The 26027-nt window shown below is 26.6% G+C and overlaps 1 protein-coding gene across 2 annotated transcripts in view; it reads left to right on the top strand.

Moving 5' to 3' along the window:
* LOC101237974 (uncharacterized) overlaps positions 1-26027 on the top strand; it is an 89566-nt gene that overhangs the window by 26029 nt on the left and 37510 nt on the right. For both annotated transcript variants that reach the window (XM_065798044.1, XM_065798045.1), the window contains exons 11-28: positions 708-830; positions 1281-1409; positions 5462-5647; positions 5787-6019; positions 6091-6196; positions 7369-7530; positions 7748-7885; positions 7968-8156; positions 11154-11363; positions 12817-13042; positions 13176-13225; positions 19108-19255; positions 19692-19857; positions 20139-20389; positions 21065-21225; positions 22438-22600; positions 22942-23053; positions 23412-23613. In XM_065798044.1, coding sequence (XP_065654116.1) covers positions 708-830; positions 1281-1409; positions 5462-5647; positions 5787-6019; positions 6091-6196; positions 7369-7530; positions 7748-7885; positions 7968-8156; positions 11154-11363; positions 12817-13042; positions 13176-13225; positions 19108-19255; positions 19692-19857; positions 20139-20389; positions 21065-21225; positions 22438-22600; positions 22942-23053; positions 23412-23613 — 2955 coding nt within the window. The remainder of the gene's footprint in view (positions 1-707; positions 831-1280; positions 1410-5461; positions 5648-5786; positions 6020-6090; positions 6197-7368; positions 7531-7747; positions 7886-7967; positions 8157-11153; positions 11364-12816; positions 13043-13175; positions 13226-19107; positions 19256-19691; positions 19858-20138; positions 20390-21064; positions 21226-22437; positions 22601-22941; positions 23054-23411; positions 23614-26027) is intronic.

Raw genomic sequence — 26027 nt, forward strand, 5'->3', positions numbered from 1 at the left:
ATATATTATTTGTCACAGGTGTTAAATCTTTAACTTTTGGTGCTCTAGATTAAATATCTAATTATAATTCCTAATATACATTCTAATTTGTAAAATTTGAAATTAATTTTTTAAAATGTATAAGAACACAATGTTATCAGAAATATATATATATATATATATATATATATATATATATATATATATATATATATATATATATATATATATATATATATATATATATATATATATATATATAAATATAGACCTTGATTAATTTGTATGAATAGTTCTCAGATTTAAATTGAAATTAATTTTTTCAACTTAAAAAATGTCAATTTTGTCAACTAAAAAACAATTCCATTTTGGATGTTGTAGTATAACTAACCAAAATGTTTTGATTTGATGATGAATTTTTTTTTTTAATTTCAATTTATCTCCCCAAGGCCATAAAGGTCACTTCAGTCGAGGAGGCTACTTTAGTTTGACAAACAAGGCCCCTGTGTTTAATAAGTTGAGAGCGGTTCTACCAGGCACGTGGGGGGATTGAACTTAGAACTTTTTGCTTATAAGGCGAGCGCTCTACCACTACATCACTACCGTAATTATGTCATTCATAATGACATAATTTTTAGGTAAAAGTTCATCAAACAGTACAGAAGCATGAAGTTGAAAAAGAGTCATTACCCTAATACACATACATAATTGTTATATATTATTTTAAGGTTGCGTTTGGGTTTTCTTTTGATGGTGAGTCATATGGTTCAGTTTTAGAAAAAATGGCAGATTCAAGTTCAGCTGGAAAGGCTGTTTCAAGTTTTATGAATAGTATTGGACTGCAAATAGAAGTATATTTATAAACACTTTATATTTTTGTTTTGTGTTTTATTATTTTACTTTATTTGTATTACTTGAAATCTAAATGTATATCATATGTTTATTCTTTATGTCACATACACTTAATCTTCACCATTATAACATTAATTTTACATTTGTTATTATAATGATCAAATCAGTCATTTTTATTCTGCTTCATAGATACTTTAAAATTTTTTTTTAGACTCAGTAAAAATATCCTTAGTATTGATTTTTTTCAAAAAACCATAACCTAGTGAAAAAGGTTTTTGCAAAATACTTTGTTAATGTGATATCAGAAACTTAAACTTCATTTTAATTGAAAATTTTTTTATCCTTTAGATGTCAACAAATTATTTTATTTAGTTAATATCTGAAAAATCATAAGTTTCATTTTATGCAATTTTTATCTTTATTATTTTTATTACAATTATTATGTATAGATTGGCTTGGGATATTGTCCTGTTAAATATGGAGACTTTCGTACAACAAAAGCAACAGGATTTATAAAATCACCTTTAAATAAAGTTTATTCTGGATTTATTCCAGGTGGGCTTACAGCAGTTGCTATGGTGAGTTATGGTGTCGTAAATTTTGACCAAATTATATATATATATATATATATATATATATATATATATATATATATATATATATATATATATATATATATATATATATATATATATTATTTTAATCTATTTCAAAAATGTTGACATTTTTTTAAAAATTTAGATATTTTTAAATTAAACCTTCAAAATAGTAAATTATATTCATATATATTTATATTATAATTATATTATATATATTTATATTTAATATCAATTATATTTTTATATCAATTATTATTTACTATTTTGAAGGTTTAATTTAAAAATATTTAAATTTAAAAAAAAATGTCAACATTTGAAATAGATTAAAATAATATATATATATATATATATATATATATATATATATATATATATATATATATATATATATATATATATATATATATATATATTTATATATATATATATATATATTTATATATATATATATATATATATATATATATATATATATATATATATATATATATATATATATATATATATATATATATGTATATATATATAATAGGTTTATATAACTATTTTAAATGAAATTTTATTTTATTTTTTATTAAGTTTATGCTTTTTAAAAAGCTTTGGTATCCACAGCACAAAATGACTTTTTGAGTACTTATTAAATAATTTACAAGAATAACTACAATAATTTACAAGAATAACTATACATTTAAAAACTCTACTATATATTTTAAAAGTGAGCAATATTATATGCTGCAACAACATTTTAAAATGTTTTAAAGTAATTGGGATGATATTGTCCAATTTTTCTTTGGTTCCAAAATTGCTTGAAATCCTGGTGTACTGTTTTTTTTTACTACTTTGATGTACCAAAGCAGTGAAAAAAAGCCTGCTCAATCCAATACCCAAGGCCTACATTTTTTTTTATATAATTTAGTTTTATTTGAAATTTTTTTTGAAATTTTTAAAACTTTGTTTAAATATAAAATTAAGTCGAGAGAATATATTTACTGAAATATTTAAATTTATTTAATAGATATTTTCCCTAAAATAACACTTACCAAATTAACTCTCTTTTTGCTCAATTAATTCTACAACATGTTGTTCAACAGTATCAACTTTATCTGTTACACTGGTTCCTAAGTTTCTGTAGTCATCTGAGAAGGTTTTAATATCATCATTGTAAGTTTTACACAACATTTTCCCAAAACATCCTTTTATAATGTTTTTTAAAGATATTAGGACCTTGATATATTTGGCACCTTAAATATCAAGGCCATTATTTTTTTTTAAATGAATTTGAAGCCTGTGTTGTCCTTGATATGACAGGAATGTTTATAATCTCAATGGTTTTTTTCTCAGGATCTCCAGTAAGAAGAGGTAGATAAATGCTATTTTGAAATTTTTTGGCTTGATTAAGTTTAGAACCATTTTCTAACCACTTTTGGTGCCATTGATGCAAAGAACTGATTGTGTTTGCCTTAGCTTTTGGCAATAAAGGTATCTCAATTTCACAGAATGGACAAAGGTGTTTAAAAGATGCACATTGCTTTCCAACCATTTGTAATTGAACTTTAATGTCTTCTGACAATGAGTAGTCTAAAGACCATATACTAAATTTTAAAAATAAGCATTCTAAAGCTTACATAACTTTCATCCATGTGCATGTTACATGGTACAATGTTACATGGTACAATTCTTAGAATAAGGGTTTTAAAAACACTGGAATCTTTAAATTTTTTCTCATAGCCTTTTAAATATCTTGCTTTCTTTTAAGGGATTTCCTGATCTCTTTCCTCAGGCTTGTATATTATAGAGACAGTACACTTTAAAAAACCCTGTCCACCATCTAATCCTGCTTTTATATCAATCTCATTTGGTAGTAGTTTCCTATGGTTCATTACTATAGATACCAACTTCTCTACATCATTGCAAGTTACCCCAGAAACCTCTTTTTCGATACGCTAAAGAAATCCTTGTTTAGTTAAATTTAAATTAATCTAAACTATAAAATTTACCAATAGTTTTTCATAAAACATTTGAATACCTCATGTGAATTTCCCACTTTATCTTTTTTGAAATTATTTAAAAGTTCAAAATTGAAATAGGGAATTAGCAGTAAGTAATTGTTTAGTAACTCTTGCTGTTCTGTAGTTCCTTGCAACAGAATTTCTAGAATTTCAGAATCACTAGTCTCGTTCCTAAGAAATATGTATGAATAATTTTAATTGATGTAACTTTTAATAGGTTTGATAGGTTTACAATCATAAAATAAGAATTATATATTAAATTCTTGCCTAATAGAAGCTTATTTTGCAGCTTTTTTAATTTTTCTAAAGTAAAGTGTGGTTTCTTTATTTCTATATTTGTAAAATAGACTAAACATTTATTTGGTCCATAATTTGTTAGTTTGAGCTTATTTGCACTGTTACCAGCCATATGTTTTAGAGTAGAAGACAGCTCTTTCTGAAAAAATTACTTAACAGTATATAAGACAGTATTTTAGTTTTCAAATAAAAAAAATTAAAATTCATTTTCTAAATAGCATGAAATTAAATTAAAAAAGGTATAAAATTATTATACCTTTAGTTTTAGGTGAAGCAGCCTGTAATAACTTTGCTAAATTTTACTGTCTGTGTGTTTTATTGCAAAGATGATGCAGTTCTTTTTCCTGTTTCGTCAAAGTAGTATATACAGGTTGGCTTGACATCCTAGTGGTTTCTTTCCAAATTTATTTCTTTACTGTTTTTGCGACCTCTTTTACATATAAAACATTTGCATCTGGCTTAACTCTAGTGTTCAAATCTAAAGATGAAATTTTATAACTACTTTACTGAGCTTTATATGCTTGGTTACAAGTTTGTTGTAATTAAACTAAATGCATAATTTTTTTAATTTTTAAATTAATTCTTACTTTTGTATTAGGGTAGAAAAATAAATAGTTTGTATCTGGGACCTTTCTTCTCTAGTCCAATTAGCATGAAGGACATAACATTTTAATCAGATTGCTTTTTCCCAAATTATAATCTTTCCAGAAATAATTTTTTATATTTTCATAATCTGTACTCATTTCACCATACTCCCTTGGTTTGATAAGCCTAAATTGTGTATTACCTTTCTTTTCTTTAGTAAGACATAGAAGGTAAACAAGTTTTATGAAGTCATTGTGCTTATTTGGTTTTATTTTGTTAAATAAATATATTTTTTCTGCTTTTTATTAAAAAAATTAAAATAATTTTAAAAATGATCTGGTAGACTAACTGAGCGTTTTTCTTGGTTTAAACCAAGAACAACTTTAATAAAAAATAGTATAATAATTAAATCAATATAAAGCAATGTAACCTTACAAATGTTTGTAGGGTTGCATAGCTTTTTATTAGTGCTGGTGTAGGTAGTATAATGTATAGAACAGTATTAAAAATCAATTATTTTCAAGGGACATCATAACAATAGTGTTACCAAAATTTATAATACCAATATACTACCATATATAAGTTGTATATAGTATATAAATCTATACAGATAAAATGAACTGAAAAAATGATAAGTAATATTTTTTCATATCTGAACTTATTATTATCAGTCTGACTAACTCTTTCTTTCTATTTGAAATGGATATTTATGTCTACAAATATGGTATTTAAGTTTGGTTTATTTAATTTTTTGCTTTTTTTAAAGAAAAGAAATTTGTTAAAAGGTAAACACTTTTTTTTTCAAAAAACCCTGTTTAATCATTTTAATTTTAACAGATTTGAGCTGAGAAAAATAACAGCTTTTAGACCTACTATGTGAAAAAATTGGGTACAAAAGTAAGAACTTGATCGTGTTCAAGCCCATTGTGATCGGAAATCCATCCATTTTTTTGATGAGTCTCTCTGATGATTCACATTTCTGATGAGTCTTTATTGCTAAAACACAGTGTTCAATTTTTGTAAAGTGCTTTATATATATATATATATATATATATATATATATATATATATATATATATATATATATATATATATATATACATATACATATATTTATATATGTACTAATGTACATTTCAGGTTAGTTTACCTAAAGATTGTTTGGATAGCTCATTTTGCAAAATATGCAAAAAAATACTTGGTTCAAAAGTTAATTTTCGAATAATGACAAATGTGAAAGCAGGGTACTTAAAAGCAGCAGCTGGTTTTTATGACATCAGAATTTATGACAATTATCAATTTTCAAAGCTTGAACTTTTTGCAGAAGTATTTTTTTTTTTTAATTAAGATAATAGTAATGTATAATTAAAACCTATAAATCAATATCATTAAATTTTTACAACATTATTTAACTATTTATTTTAAATTGTATATTTTGATTTTATTTATAAATTTTTATGTAAAGGTTAATACAACATCCAAGCAACAAACACTTGGTTTCAAAGCAGAGGTTAGAATACCTATTAATGTTGGAGAGATAGTTGTTGATGGTATGGTTATGGAGAGAAGTTTAACATTAGGTGGCCAAATAAAACATAAAGTTGGCAGTGAAGACATTAGTGGGTCTTTATATATGAGTGGCATGTGGTATCATGCATTTGGATTGGATTGGCTAAACATTGGCAACATAAATCTTGGGTAAGTGTACAACAAGTTCTTTATTTAAATTAAATTTTAAACATGATAAAATACCTTCTTTTTTTTTTTAGTTTAACAATAACACTTGGTTCACCTATTCCAGTTACTGGATTTCAATTTGGAGGGCAGTTAGAATTTGGAACAAATTGTCTATATCATGCTGATTTTGATGAAGCTGTAAGTATTGTATTGTGTGAACTATTTTTAGGATAAACATGTTTAAAAAGAAAGAGCTAAATGATGTTTTCTTAATGTTTAATAATCAACAATGAATCTGATTATAATTTTTCTTTTTTTAATTTGTAAATTCACAGTCAACATATAATAATTGTTTTAGTTGTTTAAAAAGTGATTAACTCTTAACCTGTTTTTGATGTGTTTTTTTTATACTACCAGTTTTTTATTAGTTTTGTTGTTATTGTTGTTATTGTATTTATATTTTTTCTTTTTACTTAATTTAGTTGTCGTTATCGTTTAATTTATCATTAAATACGTTCATTAAATAGGCCTCTTCTTTCCTTTGTTTTAAAATACTGTTATTTTAGTTGCTATATATATATATATATATATATATATATATATATATATATATATATATATATATATATATATATATATATATATATATATATATATATATATATATATATATATATATATATCTGTGTGTGTGTGCATCATTATTACATTTATTAACTTATATCACTCTTAATATAAGTATAAGTACTTTTGTACTTATAATTATATTAGGAGTTATATAAGCTTACATTTGTATTGTATTGCAAATTGCATGTTGAATTTGCAATTTGTTTTTAATATTTTTGGTCAAGTGTTTATGCTTATAGTTGTAATAAGTGTTTATGCTATTGGTTGTAGTTATAATAAAGCTAATATGTAACATAATGAAATTATGTAACATTATAATAAAATATATGTGCTGTTAGGACACCGTATGTAGCATTATGATAGGACACATGTGCTAAAAAAGTCTTATGACTAAACATATAGAGTATTTTTTTTTTTCTTTTTTTCAAATTTTTTAAACTTATTTTAGAAAATGTTTCATGTTATCTTAATGTCTCATGGCATATAGCTTTCAACTTTTGGTTAAATTTATAATAATTATCAATTTGAATATTATATTATTAACATAGGTAGAATCTTACAGTAAATAAACAATATTAGTGTTTAAAAAAAATCAAAAAGTTCAAAAAGTTTGAAAATACAATTTCTAAAAGCTATTTTATCCCAAATTTAGTGGGGGCACCACTATGAAGGAGAAGCTTGTTTTCTTCATTTTTAACTGGTTGAATTATACAATTTTAGTTAGTTTTTACATTTATTGTAAGGGACACTGTTTGCGGATCCAGATCTACTTTGGATATGGGAAACCAACATATTTTTATGGAAAAATTTCATCCCTGACTATTGGAAAACTTGTTCGCATGTGTGGAGGAAGAGCAACTTTACCCGATATTGTCAATGTTGCAGGTTTTCCTAAAGGATTAATGGTAAACGAAGCAATTTGTATCTTTTGTACCATTTAGATATATTTTATTAAATACAAAGTTTTTTAATTCAAGATATGACTAGTCAGGTTGAGCAGGATGATATTTTGATGTAGTAAAACACAACCAATTTTTCTATGCAGCAATGACATTTTAAAATGCTAAACAAAGATTTCATTATATTCTTTAAACAATTTAGATTCTTAAAAATAAATTTTAGGTATCATACAATGCTGGTAAAGATGCAGTTGACCTTCGTTTAGTTAATGGGCCTGTTATACCAGATGGTTTTCAATTACAAGGTGTACTCAACCTTTTTGGTTATTCAATTTCAGCACATATCAAGTACAGTAGCAGAGTAAGTCAAGTTAGATGTTTAAATATTTAATGTTTTTCTTTTGAGCTGCTTTGAAGTTTTATCACAAACAACTTTTTTGTAGGAAATTTATATTGACGGTGATCTGGATCCAATAAATTTAGGTGGTTTTATAATAATGTCAAGAAATGAATCTCATTTAAATGTTGGACCAAAACTACACTTTGCTTACAAAAGTTCTCTTGCAGCAAGTGATCCAAATGATTCCAAAAAACCGTTGTGGAAAAAAGCCTTAAATATGCCTTATTGGAAGGTAAAGATCTTTATTTGCAAAAATTAAGAAAAATTCCCTTTTTCTCTACCTATGTTTTGGCAATAGATAGGTAATATGTATTTTAGGAGAAATTAATAATTGATTAATAAAAGTTTAAACTCTTGATTAAACTCTTCGAGTTTAATTGAGATATGACTTAAGCATTGGAAGCTAAAGTGGTTTGAATGTCTAACAATGAAATATGAAGATTTTAATTGAACATTGTCTAGACAACGTTCCTGTCATAGTCTTACAAAGTTGTTCTCCAGAGCTCTCTTCAATTCTCTCTAAACTATTTATTAAGTGCTTGACTGAATCTTGTTTTCCTGCCTGCTTAAAAATGGCATCTGTGGTTCCAATTTTTAAAGTTTTTAGAGATCATTCTGACCCCTCCAACTATCATTTGATCAGTGTTCTATCCGTTATTAGCAAGCTCTTTGAGTCTTGGATTACCAAATTTTTTAAATCCCATCTTGAATCAAATAATCATTGTCAAACTGAGTTATTAGATTCAAGATGGGATGCTGTGATTGAATGATTTTATCTTTCAATTACAGCTGTGATTGAAAGATTTTATCGTACATTAGATGGAGGTGAAGAGGCTAGGGTTAATAATCTTGACATATCTGAACCTTTTAACAAAGTTTGGCATACTGGTCTTCTCCATAAACTTGCTTCAAATAGTATCTCAAGTCATCCTCAAAGGCCAACTTTTTTCATTTTCAGTAACTTCTAGGGTACCTTGAGGTTTTATCCTTGGTCCTGCTTTGTTTCTAACCTACATTAATGATCTTCCTGATAACCTTACATCTAAAGTGGCTTTATTTGCTAATGACTCAACTTTATACTCCTGTCTTGACAAAAAGTCTTCTTCTTTTAATTGCTTAGAACAGGCAGCTGATCCTGAATCTGATCTTAATTCTAATGATGCTTTTTCTAATGATGCTTTTTCTATTATAGACAAGGTCCAAAAGCGCATTGTAAATGTAGTTGGACCTGCTCTATCTGCTAAGCTTGAGCCTCTGCTATTGTTGTAAAGTTGCACCTCTTTTCTACAAATACTATCATGTTCATTGCTCAAAGGAGCTATCATATTTAATTTTATCAACTAAAACTCATTCTTTCTTGATTGCCATTCAGCAAAGTCTCATTCTTTTATTGTATCTATCCCTGCATGCTCTAAAAACTTTTATTTGTTTAGTTTTTTTTCCTCGCATCTCAACCTTTTGGAACTCTCTCCCATCTTCATGTTTTTCTGACTCATATAACCTTCAACTTTTTAAGTCTTCTGTCAACCATTTGCTTGCTCTTTAACACAGTTCTTTTTTTTCTAGTAACTCCCAACTTGGTATTGGTTGCTTGCAGCTTTGTTGGGTTGTAGAGCTTGTTCAGCGGCAACAATATAAATATTTATCAACATTTCTCATAAAATAAGAATAATATAAGAGTTGATTTAATGTTAAAATGAAAATCATCACTTTAAAAAAAAAAAAAGTTACTAGTTTAATATATAATAATGTTTATTTAAAATAAATATGAATGAATTTGTTTGGTAATGACATTAATAATTTTTTTTCCTTGTGTGAAATTTATTTGTTACAAGGTTATGTTCGACAATTGGTCCTTTCTTTTGTCAAAAAATAAACTTTTTTTTAATTATTTAATGGTTCTCTTTTTTAATAATAATTTTTTGTGCTTTTCTAACTTTTACTAAATTAACTGTTAATTAAAACATATCAGGTGTCAAGTTCTTTTTTTCTTAAAAATTAAATTATTGTAGATGATTTCTTTTCAATTTATTAGAAAATTTATTTATAAAACTTTACTCAAATAAATCATCTAATAAAATGATTGTCAATATATATATATATATATATATATATATATATATATATATATATATATATATATATATATATATATATATATATATATATATATATATATTTTGAGAAGAATAATATTTTTTCTTATGATTTGTTTGAGAAACAAACAAGTTAAAGAAATTAAAGAAAAGAGGCTCATTAAAAAACAGTGTTGCTGTTGTTCCAGTGTTCAGTGTTGCTTAACCAAAGCTCTCAGTTGGTGCTTGTTTGCTAAATGTCAAAAAATTATATTTTTTAACAAAATCAACAGTTGTGAAATATATTTTGGTTATACACTTTCTCAACTTCAAAGTATAATACATTTCCTAAATATTTTACAAGTTCAACCATTTTATGTACCTTCATAACCAGCTTTTATATCTTACCCTTTTTTATTATTGGTTTTAAATCAATCTTTTGAGTTGAATATGTTTTAGAATGAATAACAATAATGCAGTGTGAAATTTTTTGGCATTTCACTAGTTTTTTCAATTAACGCACTTCCTGATGGTGGTTTTCATCACTTTTTATAAATATATTTGTGGTGGTTCAGGAACTTCTTCTGTATTAGATATGCCAGAAGAAGTGTGTTATGATGAAATTGAATCATTTGAAGATACAAATATATCATTTGATTCAGTATCAGTTTATTAGGATCTTTGTTATTTTCATATTCAATCTTTTAAGTTTCTAAATAAATATCTGATTAAGTCTCCTTTCTAATTTCAAACAATGTTGATCTTATGAAGATCATCTGATATATTTCACTTTTCATCTGATTATCTGATATCTTTCATCTTTTAATATTTTCTTTTTTCTAGTATTCTGGTCTTCATAAAATGCAGTATATGCAAAAATATATATGTTTAATTGAGTATAATTGTCATACTAAGTATAATTAATATTTAAGTAAAAATGATTGAATTCAAAATAAATAAAACTATGAATAAACTACAACATGAGTTTAATTGTTATACATTATTAGGTTAATCAAAGATTGTTATTTTTATTGAAATTTTTTAGTTTGCAGGACTTTTTAAATATGTATGTGTTTAAGAAGTCTATATTATGTTAATTGAAAATTATCATTACTTTTAATAGTCAAATAATTCATAGTTAATGTTTTTTCTAGATTTATTTTGAAGGTTTTGTCAACATTCTTGGAATCAAGGCTTCAGCTTTCTTAAACGTTAGTACAACTGAATTGGAGATGTACATCTATGGAAAAGTTTTGAATCTAATTTATGCAGAGCTTTATGTTGCTACTGCGTATGATTATCTTAAAATCACTGATATGCATTTTTACATTCGAGCCATTGTTGATCTAAGAGGTTTAACTGATGTGAGTTTTTAAAATAAAGTTAATTTAAAAGTATTTTCATTAAATATTTTTTTGCATTCATTCTTGTTATTATTGTTATTCATATATTATTGCTGTTTTAAAAGTTTCTATTTAGTTTTAATAATTGTTATTTTTTTAACAGTAGTTGTCATTATATATAGTTCTATATATGTCATATATATGTTGACATATATATAGTTCTATATATATGTCATACGTACATTACCATATATATAGCTCTTTCTCTCTCTCTCTCTCTCTGTCTCTCTCTCTCTTTCTCTCTCTCTCTCTCTCTCTCTTTCTCTCTCTCTCTCTCTCTATCTCTCTCTCTCTCTCTATATATATATATATATATATATATATATATATATATATATATATATATATATATATATATATATATAAATACTAAGTTATATTATTATATTGTATATATTGTGACGATATAAATACTAAGTTATGTTATTATATTGTCACAACTATATTTAATATTTAATTATTAAATTGATGCCAGCATGCCCTTACAATTTATTATTTAGCTACATATAATGTGTTAGAGTAAATTTACTTTATGAACAGGTTTGGATTTTACAAACCAGAGCCAGTTGGTTTGGAACTTCCAACCTAACCTCTAAACCACCAGTTACACTGGGGCCCAGATCTTGCTCTAACACTTACTAATTTTGAATTTCAACTTTAATTTAACAAATTTTTTATAAATTTAAGAAAGTTTAATATTTTTAAATAATGTAAGTACATTAAACCTGTACCTGGACTAAATTTAAAACAACCACTTCTGAGGATGTTTCAAAGTAAAAGGCAAATCTATTATTGTCTCATTTAAAGATTAGTATTATATTATTTATATAGAGCCTATACTTAGTATAGGCCCTATCATGACTTTTAAAATAATACAAAATGTTGTTTGTAGAGCTATCCTAGCGCACCCTGTGCTTTTATTCTGAATAAAGCGCGTGAGTTCACACTTGCATGCTTGTTTATTTCTGACAAACATTATGCTTAGAATACTGACAAGTTATTATTTTTGTTCAAATGATGACCCCTGTTCAATGGACAGAAAATTTTGTTTAGTACAATATGATTATGATTCACCTGAATATAAATTCAGGCAAAAATGAATCATTATTTTAATTATTACAAAAACATCATTAAAATTGAAGTAAACTGTTATGCTTTATGATTTTGACCCCCATTTTATTGACCCCCTGAATGCGTAAACTTTTCTACAAATTATATTTAAAATTTATTATTTATTATAGTATTAACATAAACTTTTTTTATAGTATTGAAATTATAAAATAATTAACATTAAAGCATAAACTAATATTTAATATATTATAATATATATAATATTTAATATATAATTATTTTTTTGGTGAAATTTTATTCATTATTGATGATTTATGATTACCAGTGTCTTTCATCATTACAGGCAATTGAGAGAGCGAGAAAAGCTGTTAATGATGCATTTGTTTATGCTCAAAAGAAACTTTTATCTGCAGTTGAAGATGTCAAAGCAGCAAAAATTAAGTGTAAAGAAAAACTCAAGATTGACTGTGCTAATTGTTATGCATTAAAGTGCAGAGAAGCTCAGAATAATTGCAAAAATTTTCTTGATTCGGCTGGAAAATGGATTGGAGGTCAATTCAACAAGTTTGGTAAAAAAGTTCATTTTTTATAATAAAGTAGTAGATTTAAACCTTAAAAAATCATTTATATGACTAAGTGAGCAAGACACAGTAGTTTATTGTTTATTATATCTTATTGTAGTCTTATTGTTTATTAATATAGGACAGTGGGTGGCAAGCACAGCTCGTAAAATAGGAGATGGTATGGCAAATGTAAGTGTACTGATAAATGTATTGATTTAATGTTTTGTTTTATTTGTTTGTTTAAAATGTTAAATCTTGTTAAATCTCTCTATATCAGGGGTGGGGAACCTTTCTGAGCTTGGGGGCCACATGATCCTTAAAAGAATGTTTGGGGGCCGCACTAATAAATATGCAAATTTGGTGTATAGTACTCGTACTAATGTTATATTTCTTAAAGCATCTTGTATCACAATATTTCTTAATGTATCATGTATCACAAAAGTTATCAATGACTTTTCTGATTCTGTTTTTTTTGAACCTTGAATATTTGGCTCTATCTTCGTAGTTTTAAGCTTCAGTTGGTCTTCCAGATGCTCATCGGTCAACTGTGACCTTAAACAAGACTTGATAAATGTCATGTGTGAAAACGTAGATTCACAGCAGTAGGTTGTACCAAAGCAGCTCAGAAGATGCCTGGCAATTTGACGGAGTTTTGGATACTCAACTGCAGTTTTCCAAATTTCCTTCTTGTTGTCAAAGAGAGATTTTAGGATACTGTCCTCAGAAAGCTCAATCAATTCCATCTGTAAATATTCTGGAGCTGTTGAAATTTCAACAAGATGAGGCTGAAAAGCTAGTTTCAGTGTTTCGTTATGTTCTTCAAAGTCTTTAAACCTGTCATCAAATTCTGCAATCAAAGAATCCAGAACTGTTTCATATCTTGATATATCATTATTTTCCAACCTTTTCTCATTTTTTTGTTCAAGAATAACTTTTGTGAGCTCTGGGAAATGTTCTGTTGATAAATTTGACTTAGAAATAACATCTTTGAGAAAAACAAGTTTTTTCTTGAATGCCTGAATCTGTTGCCACATTTCATAGATTGACTTAGTTTTACCTTGCAATGAACTATTCAGCATGTTATGCTTTGCCATCAGATTGCAGAGGAATGCAGCATCTCTACAAAACTCTGGATTAGAAAGCTCACAGATCTCCTTTTGATTTGTAAAAAAAAGAAGTGTGTTATGATGAAATTGAATCATTTGAAGATACAAATATATTATTTGATTCAGTATCAGTTTATGAGGATCTTTGTTAATTTCATATTCAATCTTTTGTTTATCTCCTTTTGACTTGTAAAAAACTCCTCAGTTTGTTTTCGAAGCTCAAGCAATTTTTGCAGTACCAACCCTTGTGACAGCCAACAAACTTTGGAATAGTAAGGAAGATCCACAGAATATGTTTCTTCATCAGATTCCTTATGGAGAATACAATGAAATGTAATCAGACAATCTGGATCAGGCAATTCTTTTTTCAGGAAAGCAATGAACCCTTCATTTTTTCCACCCTTAGAAGGAGCTCCATCAGAACAAATGCTGACTAGATTTTCAACTGAAGTTGAGCCTGAAAAATTTTTTCTTTGAAAGCAGTAAATATATCACAGCCTCGTGTTTTTCCTTTTAGTGTTGCTAAAGCAAACAACTCTTCATAACTTTTTAAGTCTGCAGTTATAACCTTAATGAATAAAAGAAGTTGGGCAGAATCAGTCACATCAGTGGTCTCATCTACTCATCTAAAGCAATTGAATAATATGCATCCTCTATTTGACATATTGAGATTAATTGCTCAGAACTATTTGTAGCAAGCTCATTTTGACGGTCCGTAATTGTTTGCCGAGAAAGCGGAAGCTGCTTATACTTATCCACTTTATCTGGATCCATACATGACACTGCTTCAATGAGGCAAGCCTTCAAGGTTTCAATATCACTATATGGTTTTCCTCCTTTGCCAAGAATGAGAGCAATTTTATATGTTGTTTCAGTTGCTCTATTTCCATGTTCTTGAACAATTGAAAATGTCTGCTGTTGTTTGCTCTTTTGATACTTCAGTTTTGCAATGCATTTTTAATGCTTCTCCCTCTAATTTTACATACTTATGATCTTTATGAATGTTTTTATAATGTCTCTTTGCAGTAGCATTCTTCAAAGTAGCAATTGTGAGGTCACACAACAAGCAAAGCATTTTATCCTTGGTTGGAATCATGAAGTAATCTTCCTCCCATTTTTCATTAAAAGACCGATTTCTCTCTCTCTCTCTCTCTCTCTCTCTCTCTATATATATATATATATATATATATATATATATATATATATATATATATATATATATACAGCGGTGGCCAAAAATTAAAGACCACTCATTTTTTAGTTGGTTTCTTAATCTTTAAATTAAAATTAAGAAGATTCTAATTGACATATTAAATTTTTTTTAATATCTTGTTAATTAAAACATATGGATTAAAGTGGTATAGTTTTTTTAATCAAATTCTAATTAAATAGCGTTTAACTTATAAAAAAACTGATGAGTACTTATAAATCTTCTTTAAATAAATTGGACAAAATTTAACGACCACTTTCAAATCTTTAATTTGCACTTATTAAAAATAATAATCCATTATTTTTTTTAACTGTCTTAATTGCTTATTACGTTAGCTATAAAATAAAATGTCGAAACCTGAATTTTGATGTCAAATAAACTTTTTTTTTTGAATTCCAATAAGGGTATAAAAATATTGCAAAAATGCGTGCAAAGATCGAAGAAAAAGACAGATACGCGGCTCTTGTATTAAAAGAAGAAGGCTATAGCATCAGACAAATAGCAGAAAAGCTCGGAAGGTCTCACTCTTGCATTATTAACATAATTCAACGATACAAAGAGACCCGGTCAATTAATGATCGTCATAGGACTGGACGCAATAAAATTTCAAATGACCGTGATGTTCGCTCGTTAGTGAGGTTAATGAAAGAAAATAGACAAGCATCATCTACAGACTTGTCTACGAAATGGACACTGTCAAATGGTCTGAAAACAAGCCCTAGAACTGTGCGAAGGGTCCTCCACAATTTAAATTAATTATGGCGTGCTGCTGCAAAAAAACCACATTTAAATAAAAAATAAAAATTTGTCAGGAAAGAGTGGTGCAAACTACATAAAAATTGGTTAACAGATCAGTGGAGCCGTGTGGTCTTTAGTGATGAAATGAACGTTGAGGTAGACAACAGAAAAGGTCGCGTAATGTTGCGTAGACTTCCAAGCAAACGGTTCGATGAATCATGCATTTTGAAACGAACAAAACAAGGCTGTGGTTCAATAGGCATTTGGGCCTGTGAGAGTGCCTGTGGAGTTGGCGTTTTTCATTTATTCGATGGCAGACTTAACAAAGAAAGGTACATCAAAATTTTGGAAAACTCGCTTATTCCTAGCATTGATTTATGGCAGTTGCAAGATGGATTTATTTTCCAGCAAGATAATGCGCTGTGTCATAAAGCGCATGTTGTTAGCGATTGGTTCAATTCTAATAAAATTCAAGTGCTTCCATGGCCTGCCAATAGTCCAGACTTGAATCCAATAGAGAATTTATGGTCGTGGCTTGATCATAAGCTTGGTAAAGAACAACTTTACAATTTGGAAGATTTAAAATCTTCTATCTCTCATCATTTAAAAAATGTGCCTGATGAAGTAATCAAAACTTTAATGAATTCAATACCAGAACGAGTACAAGAGTGCTTGAAAACAAATGGAGGAACAACAAGTTTCTAAATTATTTTTTTATTGCTTTTTGAAATATTTTTGAAACTGGTCTTTATATTTCCCATTTATATTTTTTACTAGTCAGTTTTTTAATTTTTTAACATTATTTTATAAAAAAATTATAAATTCTTTTATAATAAATATAAAATACAATAAAAATTCTTTCTAAAAATGTTTTTCTTTTTTTGATACCTTTTTCCAAAATAAAATTATACTAAGGTTAAAAATAAATTTTGAAAAAAATATGTATATATATATACATATACATATGACTAATGTAATGACAAGTGACATGGGAAAATCAATGGTCAATTGGCTAATAAGTTGCGCAAAACTTGGTCATCCTTTTTTGCGGAAAGCAAATATTTTAGAGGATTTTAACAGACTTTTTGCTAAAAAAGTCTGTTAAAATCCTCTAAAATATTTAAATAAATCCGAGCTTTTCTGCTATTTGTCTGATGCAATAGCCTTCTTCTTTTAATACAAGAGCCGCGTATCTGTCTTTTTAAAATCCTCTAAAATATTCACTTTTTATGATAACAGTTATAAAATTACAATTTGTTTCAATGGAAAAGCTAGGAAAAGCAAGTTCACATAACAAGTTTTCCACCATATTGTATGCACATTTTACAAATAGAGGACATTTTTATGTTTGAAGTGATGAAGCAATGTTAGCAAAAAGAAGTATCTGATTGGAAACAAGTAAATAAAATAAATAAATTAGATACTTTTACATAAATTTAAAAATTGATGAATGACTGTATCATAAAGCCAGAACAAATAATAAATAATTTTCAAGGAATGAGCATTTATTCATTCATCTATCAAACAGTAAATATAGATTTTTGTTTTTAAAGTAACATGTTCAAAGAATTTCTAAAAAAATCGAGGCCATTTGTTATTTAAAATGTAACAATTGTAATAAAAAAAAATTAATTTGATTTGTTTACCATCGAAAATTATATTTTCGATGGTAAACATTAAAGTCGCATAATAAATTGAGTTATTGTGTTGAATTAAAAATATAATATAAAATAATAGGTTAGATTCTGTTTTATTATAAGTAAATATTTAGAAACAATTCGTTAAGCAATTGAAGTGCTATAAAAACTGGTTAAAAAGCGACTACAGCCATTTCATAGATTGTTTACCCTTTATATGTATGTATAAATCAAAATAAATTTGGGTTTAGCTGTGCATAAAGCCTCATTATTATATAACCCTCTATTGAGGTTTCAAAACATATATACATATATATATATATATATATATATATATATATATATATATATATATATATATATATATATATATATATATGTATACAATTTGTTATATAAATACACTATAGTAGATATTAGAGATACGCTATAGTAGATATTATTCAGTATTCAGACAAATATTGCATACTATTCGGCCGAATACCAAATACCAGATTGTAACAAGAGAAAAAAGCATATAAAAAATAAATTTTAATAAATAACTATTTATTAAAATAATTTTTTTTTTTTTATTTCAATAAATAGTTGGCATATTTGATACTTAAAATCTATAGGTGTTAAGCATGATAAAACATTTTCATCGTTTGATGATAGCAAATAATTACAAATTTCTTATAAATTATACATACTTCTAAAAAAAACCATTCACTGTATACCCTGCCACCAGCAAATAAAAAGAAAATTTTAGCAAGTTCCGTTAAGATTTGTGTTTGCTGACCACAACTTGTATGGGTTTGCTGTCAAATTTAAGTGAACAGTGTCATGTAAAAACTAATATCATTTCCAATTGGACTTTTCTTTTTCCATGCCTGCATATGTGTGCATATTTTTTATAGAGATTGGTTTGATTGTTTTCACTGAGAAGGATTAACCTGACTTAATCTTTCTCAGAGCATTTTATTTTCTTGTTTTGCTCGTTGTATTTTAACTAATCCCTTTTAAATTAGTTTTGGAATGTGCATCAATAGAAAAAGGCAACCCTATAATTGACATTTCTATTAAAGTTAAATCATGCTTTATATTCAAATTGTTGTAAAGATGTCATTTTCAATAAGTTTGTAGTTTTTCGTGCTACATCTATATCTATAGCAACTTCTGAAATGAGATCATCTCTATCTTTTTTTAAAATATCAGTTATAGCAACCATTGCTTCATCTAGTGGAGCAGATGGATACAAAATAATAACATGAAACCTATCCTTAATTTCATTTTTTGTAATAACCCATTCTTTAGCGTTAGATACAAATCAAAATAATTTATATATATATATATATATATATATATATATATATATATATATATATATACACACTCAAATAGATCGGAAGAAAAATTGCTTCATTTTTTGGTCGTCGTCGACGAAGAAGTTTACTGGCGCAGCGTGATGAGCAATTTGATATTCATATTCGAAATAAACGTTTTGTAAGCAAGATATTATGTGAAGGTTTGGTTGGAGGAGGATGCAAAGGTTAGTTATGAGCAGTTTTTAATAAATTTATGAAATTGACTACTATATAATAACTTTCCAAAAGCAAAATAATTATTTTAATTAAAAAAAAAACAATTAATTTATAAAAATCTACTAATATCAGAATAGATATAAGAATATAAGATATCAGAATAGATATAACTAATATCAGAATAGATATAACTAATATCAGAATAGATATAAGTAAATTATAAAAAAATCACCTAATAATAAAACTATCAAAATAATTTTTGAATTGAGTTTTAAATTATTATGTATGTATGTACTTTTACATGACAATATCTTTTATATGTTGATATATGCATGTATGTACTTTTACATGTTGATGTATGTATGTACTTTTACATGTTTATGTATGTATGTATGTATGTATGAATGTATGTACTTTTACATGTTCATGTTTTTTTTATTTTAGCTGTATCACATCTATGTCATGGCACTTGTAGTGCTGTAGACTTTATTGGTCAAGGATTATGCAATGTTTTAGATGTAGCTACAGTGGCATTGAAAGCAACAGAGGTTGCTATGGGTTGGGTAAATTCAGCAATTCAATTTGTGATGCAAATGTTTTTAGTTCATGGGTACTTATGCTTTATTTTTCAATATTAGCATTATTATGCTAACATTTTAGATTTTTGTATGCATTTATTTCATGAACATAGTGCAACAATGGTTGCATCATAAAAGTGTATAATGAAGGCATTTAAAAGAGTATTCCAAATACAAATTGTATTTAAATTTTCTATAATTTGATTAATGTTATTTGAAAAAAAAATTATTTGAGAGTGTTATACGAAAGTTGTTGTTATGAGACAAAAATCGAAGTTTTTAAAAACAAAATTAAAATTTATTTTGTATTTAGAATTCGTTTTGAGCTAGGTTTAGGCCAAAAATTAAATGGTTTTATGGTTGGTGCTGCTATTGATTTGACCATATTTGGACAGCGTCAGTATTTTGAGTTCCAGTTTGATCTGAAGAATCCAGTTCAAAGTATAATGAATGCTAAAGATGGAGGCTTATACAGATACAAAGAAGGTGTTAGACAGCTTCGAACTGCTCCTACATTCAGCCCCTATGATCGACCGAATCCATTTTCTGACTTTGATATTTCAGGTAAAAAACTTTCATTGATTAAAAGTTTTTTCAAGAATTTTCTTTTTAAACAAAAATTATTTTGTTAGTTTTAAATTTGTTTTTGCTTTTAATCCTTTTTTTTAAATTATTGAGTTATAGAGTTTTACTTTTTACGCAATCTACCATCATTTGTTTGACATTCATTGTCATGCATTTATCATTCATTGTCATCATTAACTCATCATTTATCGCTCTTTGGTATCTATTTAAAAAAATTTATAATCAACATTTTTATAACGAAAGCTTTTTGTGTTCTCTTACAGTTTGCTAGTCCAAATTCATTTTGCCAAATGATTTAATATTCAACCATAAATAATGTTTTTAAAATATTTTTTTCTTTATTTTTATTATTTTACAAAAATAATATTATAATATAGCGTTAGTAGTATACATAATAATTTACAATTTATGATTTATAATGATATATCATAATAATTATAATATACAAAATGCATAATTATATATATTTTTATCTTGTAAAAAGTTATAAAATAAAATATAAAAACAAAAGAAGTGAGTGTTTTCTTTTTTATTATTTTTATTTTATAATGTTTAATTTTTTTTAATAAATGAATATTGATATATTTTATGCAATTTTTTCAACCATGTTATTTTGTTTTCAATCGATATAAATTGTTCACATTGGTTTTAAAGGGACATTTGGCATTGAATCATTGCGCACTCGAAGTGAAAGTCGCCTTGGTGCATGCATAGCAGCCCCAACTACTGATATTAATGAAGAAATGGTTCTTATAGCATGCAATAACACAGATGAGAGGCAAAGGTGGACTCACACTCTACATGGCATGCTTATTGTAAGTTGTAGTTCTAATAGAAATGTAATTCTTATAGAAATGCTAACATAATACAAGCAGAGTACTGTGTACAATTAGGGGCTATTCTAGGAAATTAGTTTGTGCGGTGGTACCACCTCCTCTGTGCCAGCAGCTGCCATACAGAAATTTGGTGGAAACATTGCCATTTGTAGGCATTTTTTTGCGAAAAAGAAACCAATATTTGCTGTAAAAAAAAAATTCCTCAGTTTTTGAATTTAGGGCGGCACCCAAAGATGTTCAATGCTGTGGAAAAGGGTTAAGAATAGCCCCTGACAACATATAGTAAAAAAAACAATATAGTTACTTAGTGGCTATATATTTTGGGCATTATAAAGTAGTAGCCATGTACCCATGTAGCTGTGGCGCAGTGGTAGCACACTTGCCTCAGAAACAAAGGATCCGTAGTGCAAACCCCACCTTTGGGCTAGTTTTGCGACATAGAAAAGAGGCGTAAACTTCCAAATAAATGCTCATCTGCGGTGCTCTGTGATAAATTGTTTTTTATATAAAAGTTTCGATGTTTGTTTAGTTTAATTAAAAAAATTATAGCATTTATATCAAACTATTTCTTTTTATGATTACTCATTTCCTTGAGTTTTCCGAAATATTTCTGAGTCTGTTTTTAAGATTAATTAAAAATTTTTATTGTTAATATTACTTTAATCTAATAAGCTGCAAAATGCTGTGTAAAAAGATTAGTATTAATTAGTTTAACAATAACAAAGCTTATTATGAAAAGGCTTATTAAGAAGAAAAAAATGCTTTCTTTGTACTTTATATGTGAACAGTTTATTTACAGTTTGTCTTTTTTTTTTTTTTTTTTGCATTCACTAATAAGTCAAGTTTTTTTCATTTTGTGAACAATAAAAAATAATGCTGTATATAACTTAGACAATGCAGTTTTATTTTTTTTCTCATGTTAACAATGAACTTAATGTTGTAAAACAACTAACGGAATGCTAGGTTGATTATTTCTTTATATCTGACAATTTATCAACTACAAATATTTCATTACTTAGTTTGTTGTTAAGGTTGATTCAAATATATAGGGATTTATGTAGATTATGTTAAGAGCTTCTGGGTTATTTTAAAGTATTACCAGGCTAAAAATTGCTTAATGTGGCCCAAATAAAAAGTATATTTAATTACAGTTACAAGTTAAAATTAGTATTTTGACACAAATGTTTTTAGAATCTCTACTCAAAGAAGTGTTTAGCTTTACCAGATACGGTTGATGGTAAACTATTTCAGTCAGATTGTGATTCTCAGAAACATAAACATCTTATGAATATCGAATGTGATCTTAAAACTAAAACATTGAAGTTAAGAAAAAAAGACTTATGTGTTACAACAGGTATTCAGTTTATGTAATGTTGTATTTTTTCTAAGTGGAAATTGACTTGATTAAAAAAAGACTTTAGAAAGAGGCTTTGTTTATTTAAAACTAATATAAAAAAAAATTTGGGTCAGAGAAACATAAAAGTTGTGGTTTAAAACTAAACATATTTAAAACTTGCTAACTTATAAAACTTTTAGTAAATTGAAACTGGAATACTCAATGTAAAATATTTTTGTATTTGAAAAAATCTATAAAATATTTTTAAAATAATTTATTGATTTTTAAAAGATATTTGTTCAAAATATTTAATTCAAATAAAACTTCAAGATTCATTTTATTTTTCCTTCAAATTTTAGTTATTACAAGTGAAATAGGTCCTGGCTCAATTCAGCATCATGGATCATTAAAATGCATTCATATTTCACCAGGAAATAAATTAGTCTTACGAAATGGATGTCAACAAACATCGTGAGGCTTTTGTATACTTTAATATCAAAATTTTTGTTTGTTTTATATTTGTTTCAAGTTTATTTAATTTTGTTAAATTTTTAAAGTTTGATAAACAAAATAAAATATTTTATAAAATAAATCTGGTAAGCATTAATTCATTAATATATATACATACATATATATGTGTTTGTGCATATATACGTATATGTATATATATATATATATATATATATATATATATATATATATATATATATATATATATATATATATATATATATATATATATATATATATATATATATATGAATATATAAATAATGATATAAATATATGTCATGAAAATGGTATTATGAATTTAAAAAGTGTTATTTAGTACTGAGTTTGAGATGAATCAAAATGGTCATTTGTATTTCCGTTTTAATGGATGGTGTGTTCGTGTTTCAAATGGCATAGCTATAAGTGGAGCAAGCTTAGAACTTATTCAACCATCCCTTGGTTGTGATTCTTTTTCATTTACCAAACAAGGATCATTGCAGCATATCTCTTCAAGGTTATGTGTACAAACACTACAAATGGTAAATAAAACATAAAAAAACTATTTATAAGTTTAAGTATAAATTATTATTCATATATATATATATATATATATATATATATATATATATATATATATATATATATATATATATATATATATATATATATATATGCTTAGTTTAAGTATAAATTAGTTATTCATATATATATATATATATATATATATATATATATATATATATATATATATATATATGCACACAGGGGTCAAAATGTTGGACATTGCCACCCCTCAAACCATTTTTGAGATCTGTTAAAGGAAGGCAACCAACCTTTGTTCATTTTTTCAGTAAAAATTAGCAATGATGGGTTGCCCCTCTTAAACAGGTCTTAAAAATGGTCCAAGGGTGCCAATGTCTAAAAATTTCAACTGATGTGTATATATATATATATATATATATATATATATATACACACATATATATACACATATATATATATACACACATATATATGTATATATATATATATATATATATATATATATATATATATATATATATATATATATATATATATATATATATACATATCACTATGCAACTATCATCTATGGAACTACCCTTGGCAACAATAACCGCTTTACATATTTTTGGCATTCTGCAAAGAATTTCTTTAATTTGTCAAAGTTAACTTTATGATATTCATTATTAAGTTTTCTGCATTTCCTTTGCATCATCATGCACTTTTTTTTTTTTTTTGCATTTTTTTTTTAGTTAACCCCATAATAGTTCGATAGGTGAGAGATCTGGTATATCTGATAGGAGAGGCCTCATTCTTTCCATTACTTGATCATTTTTAACCTATTAAATTAACCTTGGTGACAATAACTGCTTTACATATTGTCAGTATTCTACTTAACAACTTAACCAATTTTTTGAAGTCAATTTTATGCCAGTCACTGATATGTTTTTTGACAACATCTTTTGCATCTAGTTTTTGAAAACACTTTTAATTCATCCCATAAAAGTCTGAACAGAGAGAGATCTGGTGATTTGGAAATCCTAATCATTCTATTCAATGCTTCATCATTCATGTATAACGTTTACAACATTTTGAAGAATGCTTTGTATTGTTTTCTATTTGGAAAATAAATGGCTCCCTAATAATTTCACTTTTAAAATGTCCAAATACATTTTTTTTGTCATTATTACCTCTATTTTAACATTTCACCTGTGGTATTCCCACCATAACACTACCCCTATCATAAACCATAATACTACCCCTATCATATTTCACAGGTAGCAGCACACATTGTTTTCTTTTTATCAATTCACCAACATTTCTTCGAACAAACGATCTTCTCTTGTGACCAAGGATTTGAAATTTCAACTTGTTGGTCCGAAGAATAGGTTTCCATTCATTGATAGTCCATTTTTTGTGTGGATTTGCCTACTATTTTATTAATTCTATTTTTTTTTGGATCCAAAGAAAAGATTTTTTTGCAGCTATTCTGCCACCAAGACTTGCTCTAATCAATCGCCTCTTCACCATTATCACAGATACCAAAGCTCCTTGAGAACAATCATCTTTTAATCGTTTTATCTTATTACAGTTTTATTATAGCATTAGTTTATGTCCGATAATGATCTATTCTATTCAGATCAAAATACAACGAAAAAATTAAAAAATTATTAGATTGCAGTTATTTATGTTTTACATAGAATGACTTGAATGAAAAAAAGTTTGAGTTATCTAAAGAAATTTGCTGAAAGGGGACAAAAAAATTGTTCAATTTAACGAAGTTTTAGTTATCCGAGGTTCAACTTAACCAAAGAGTAATTGATTCTACGATTTCAAATAAATGCACTATTTTTGGAGGGCTATTCTCAATGTAGTATAGCAAAACAATTAAAAGTATCAAGATGTGCTGTGCAAAATGTTTTATGTGTGCAAGACGCAAAAATTGTGGTAGAAAACGTGTGAGTACATCACGAGAAGACCATTTTTTAAAGAATGTTGTTAATAGTGAGCCCCGCACAACAACTGCAAGGTTATCACAACTTGCTATGGAAAGGTCTTACTATTAGTTTGAGAACAATTAGAAGAAGGTTGTGTTATGACTTTGGTCTAGCTGCAAGAAGACCAGCTAAAAAAACCTTTATTAACTCCATCTCAATTACAAGCTAGGATTAAATTTTGTAAGAATTTTAAAGACAAGACACCAGAATGGTGGGAACGCATAATGTTTACAGACGAAAGTATGTTTCAACAAATTAGAAGCACGGGCTATAATTATGTTAGAAGACCGGTGGAATGAATGCCTGAATCCAAAGTATACCATAAAAACAGTAAAACATCCTTCAGTCATGGTATGAAGAGCAATCACAGTACAAGGCCGATGCGGGTTGCACTTTAAAAAAGGTGAAAAAGTCAATGCACAAAAGTATCT

This window comes from Hydra vulgaris, chromosome 05 (assembly GCF_038396675.1).
Source record: "Hydra vulgaris chromosome 05, alternate assembly HydraT2T_AEP".
In the NCBI taxonomy this organism is placed as follows: Eukaryota; Metazoa; Cnidaria; class Hydrozoa; order Anthoathecata; family Hydridae; genus Hydra; species Hydra vulgaris.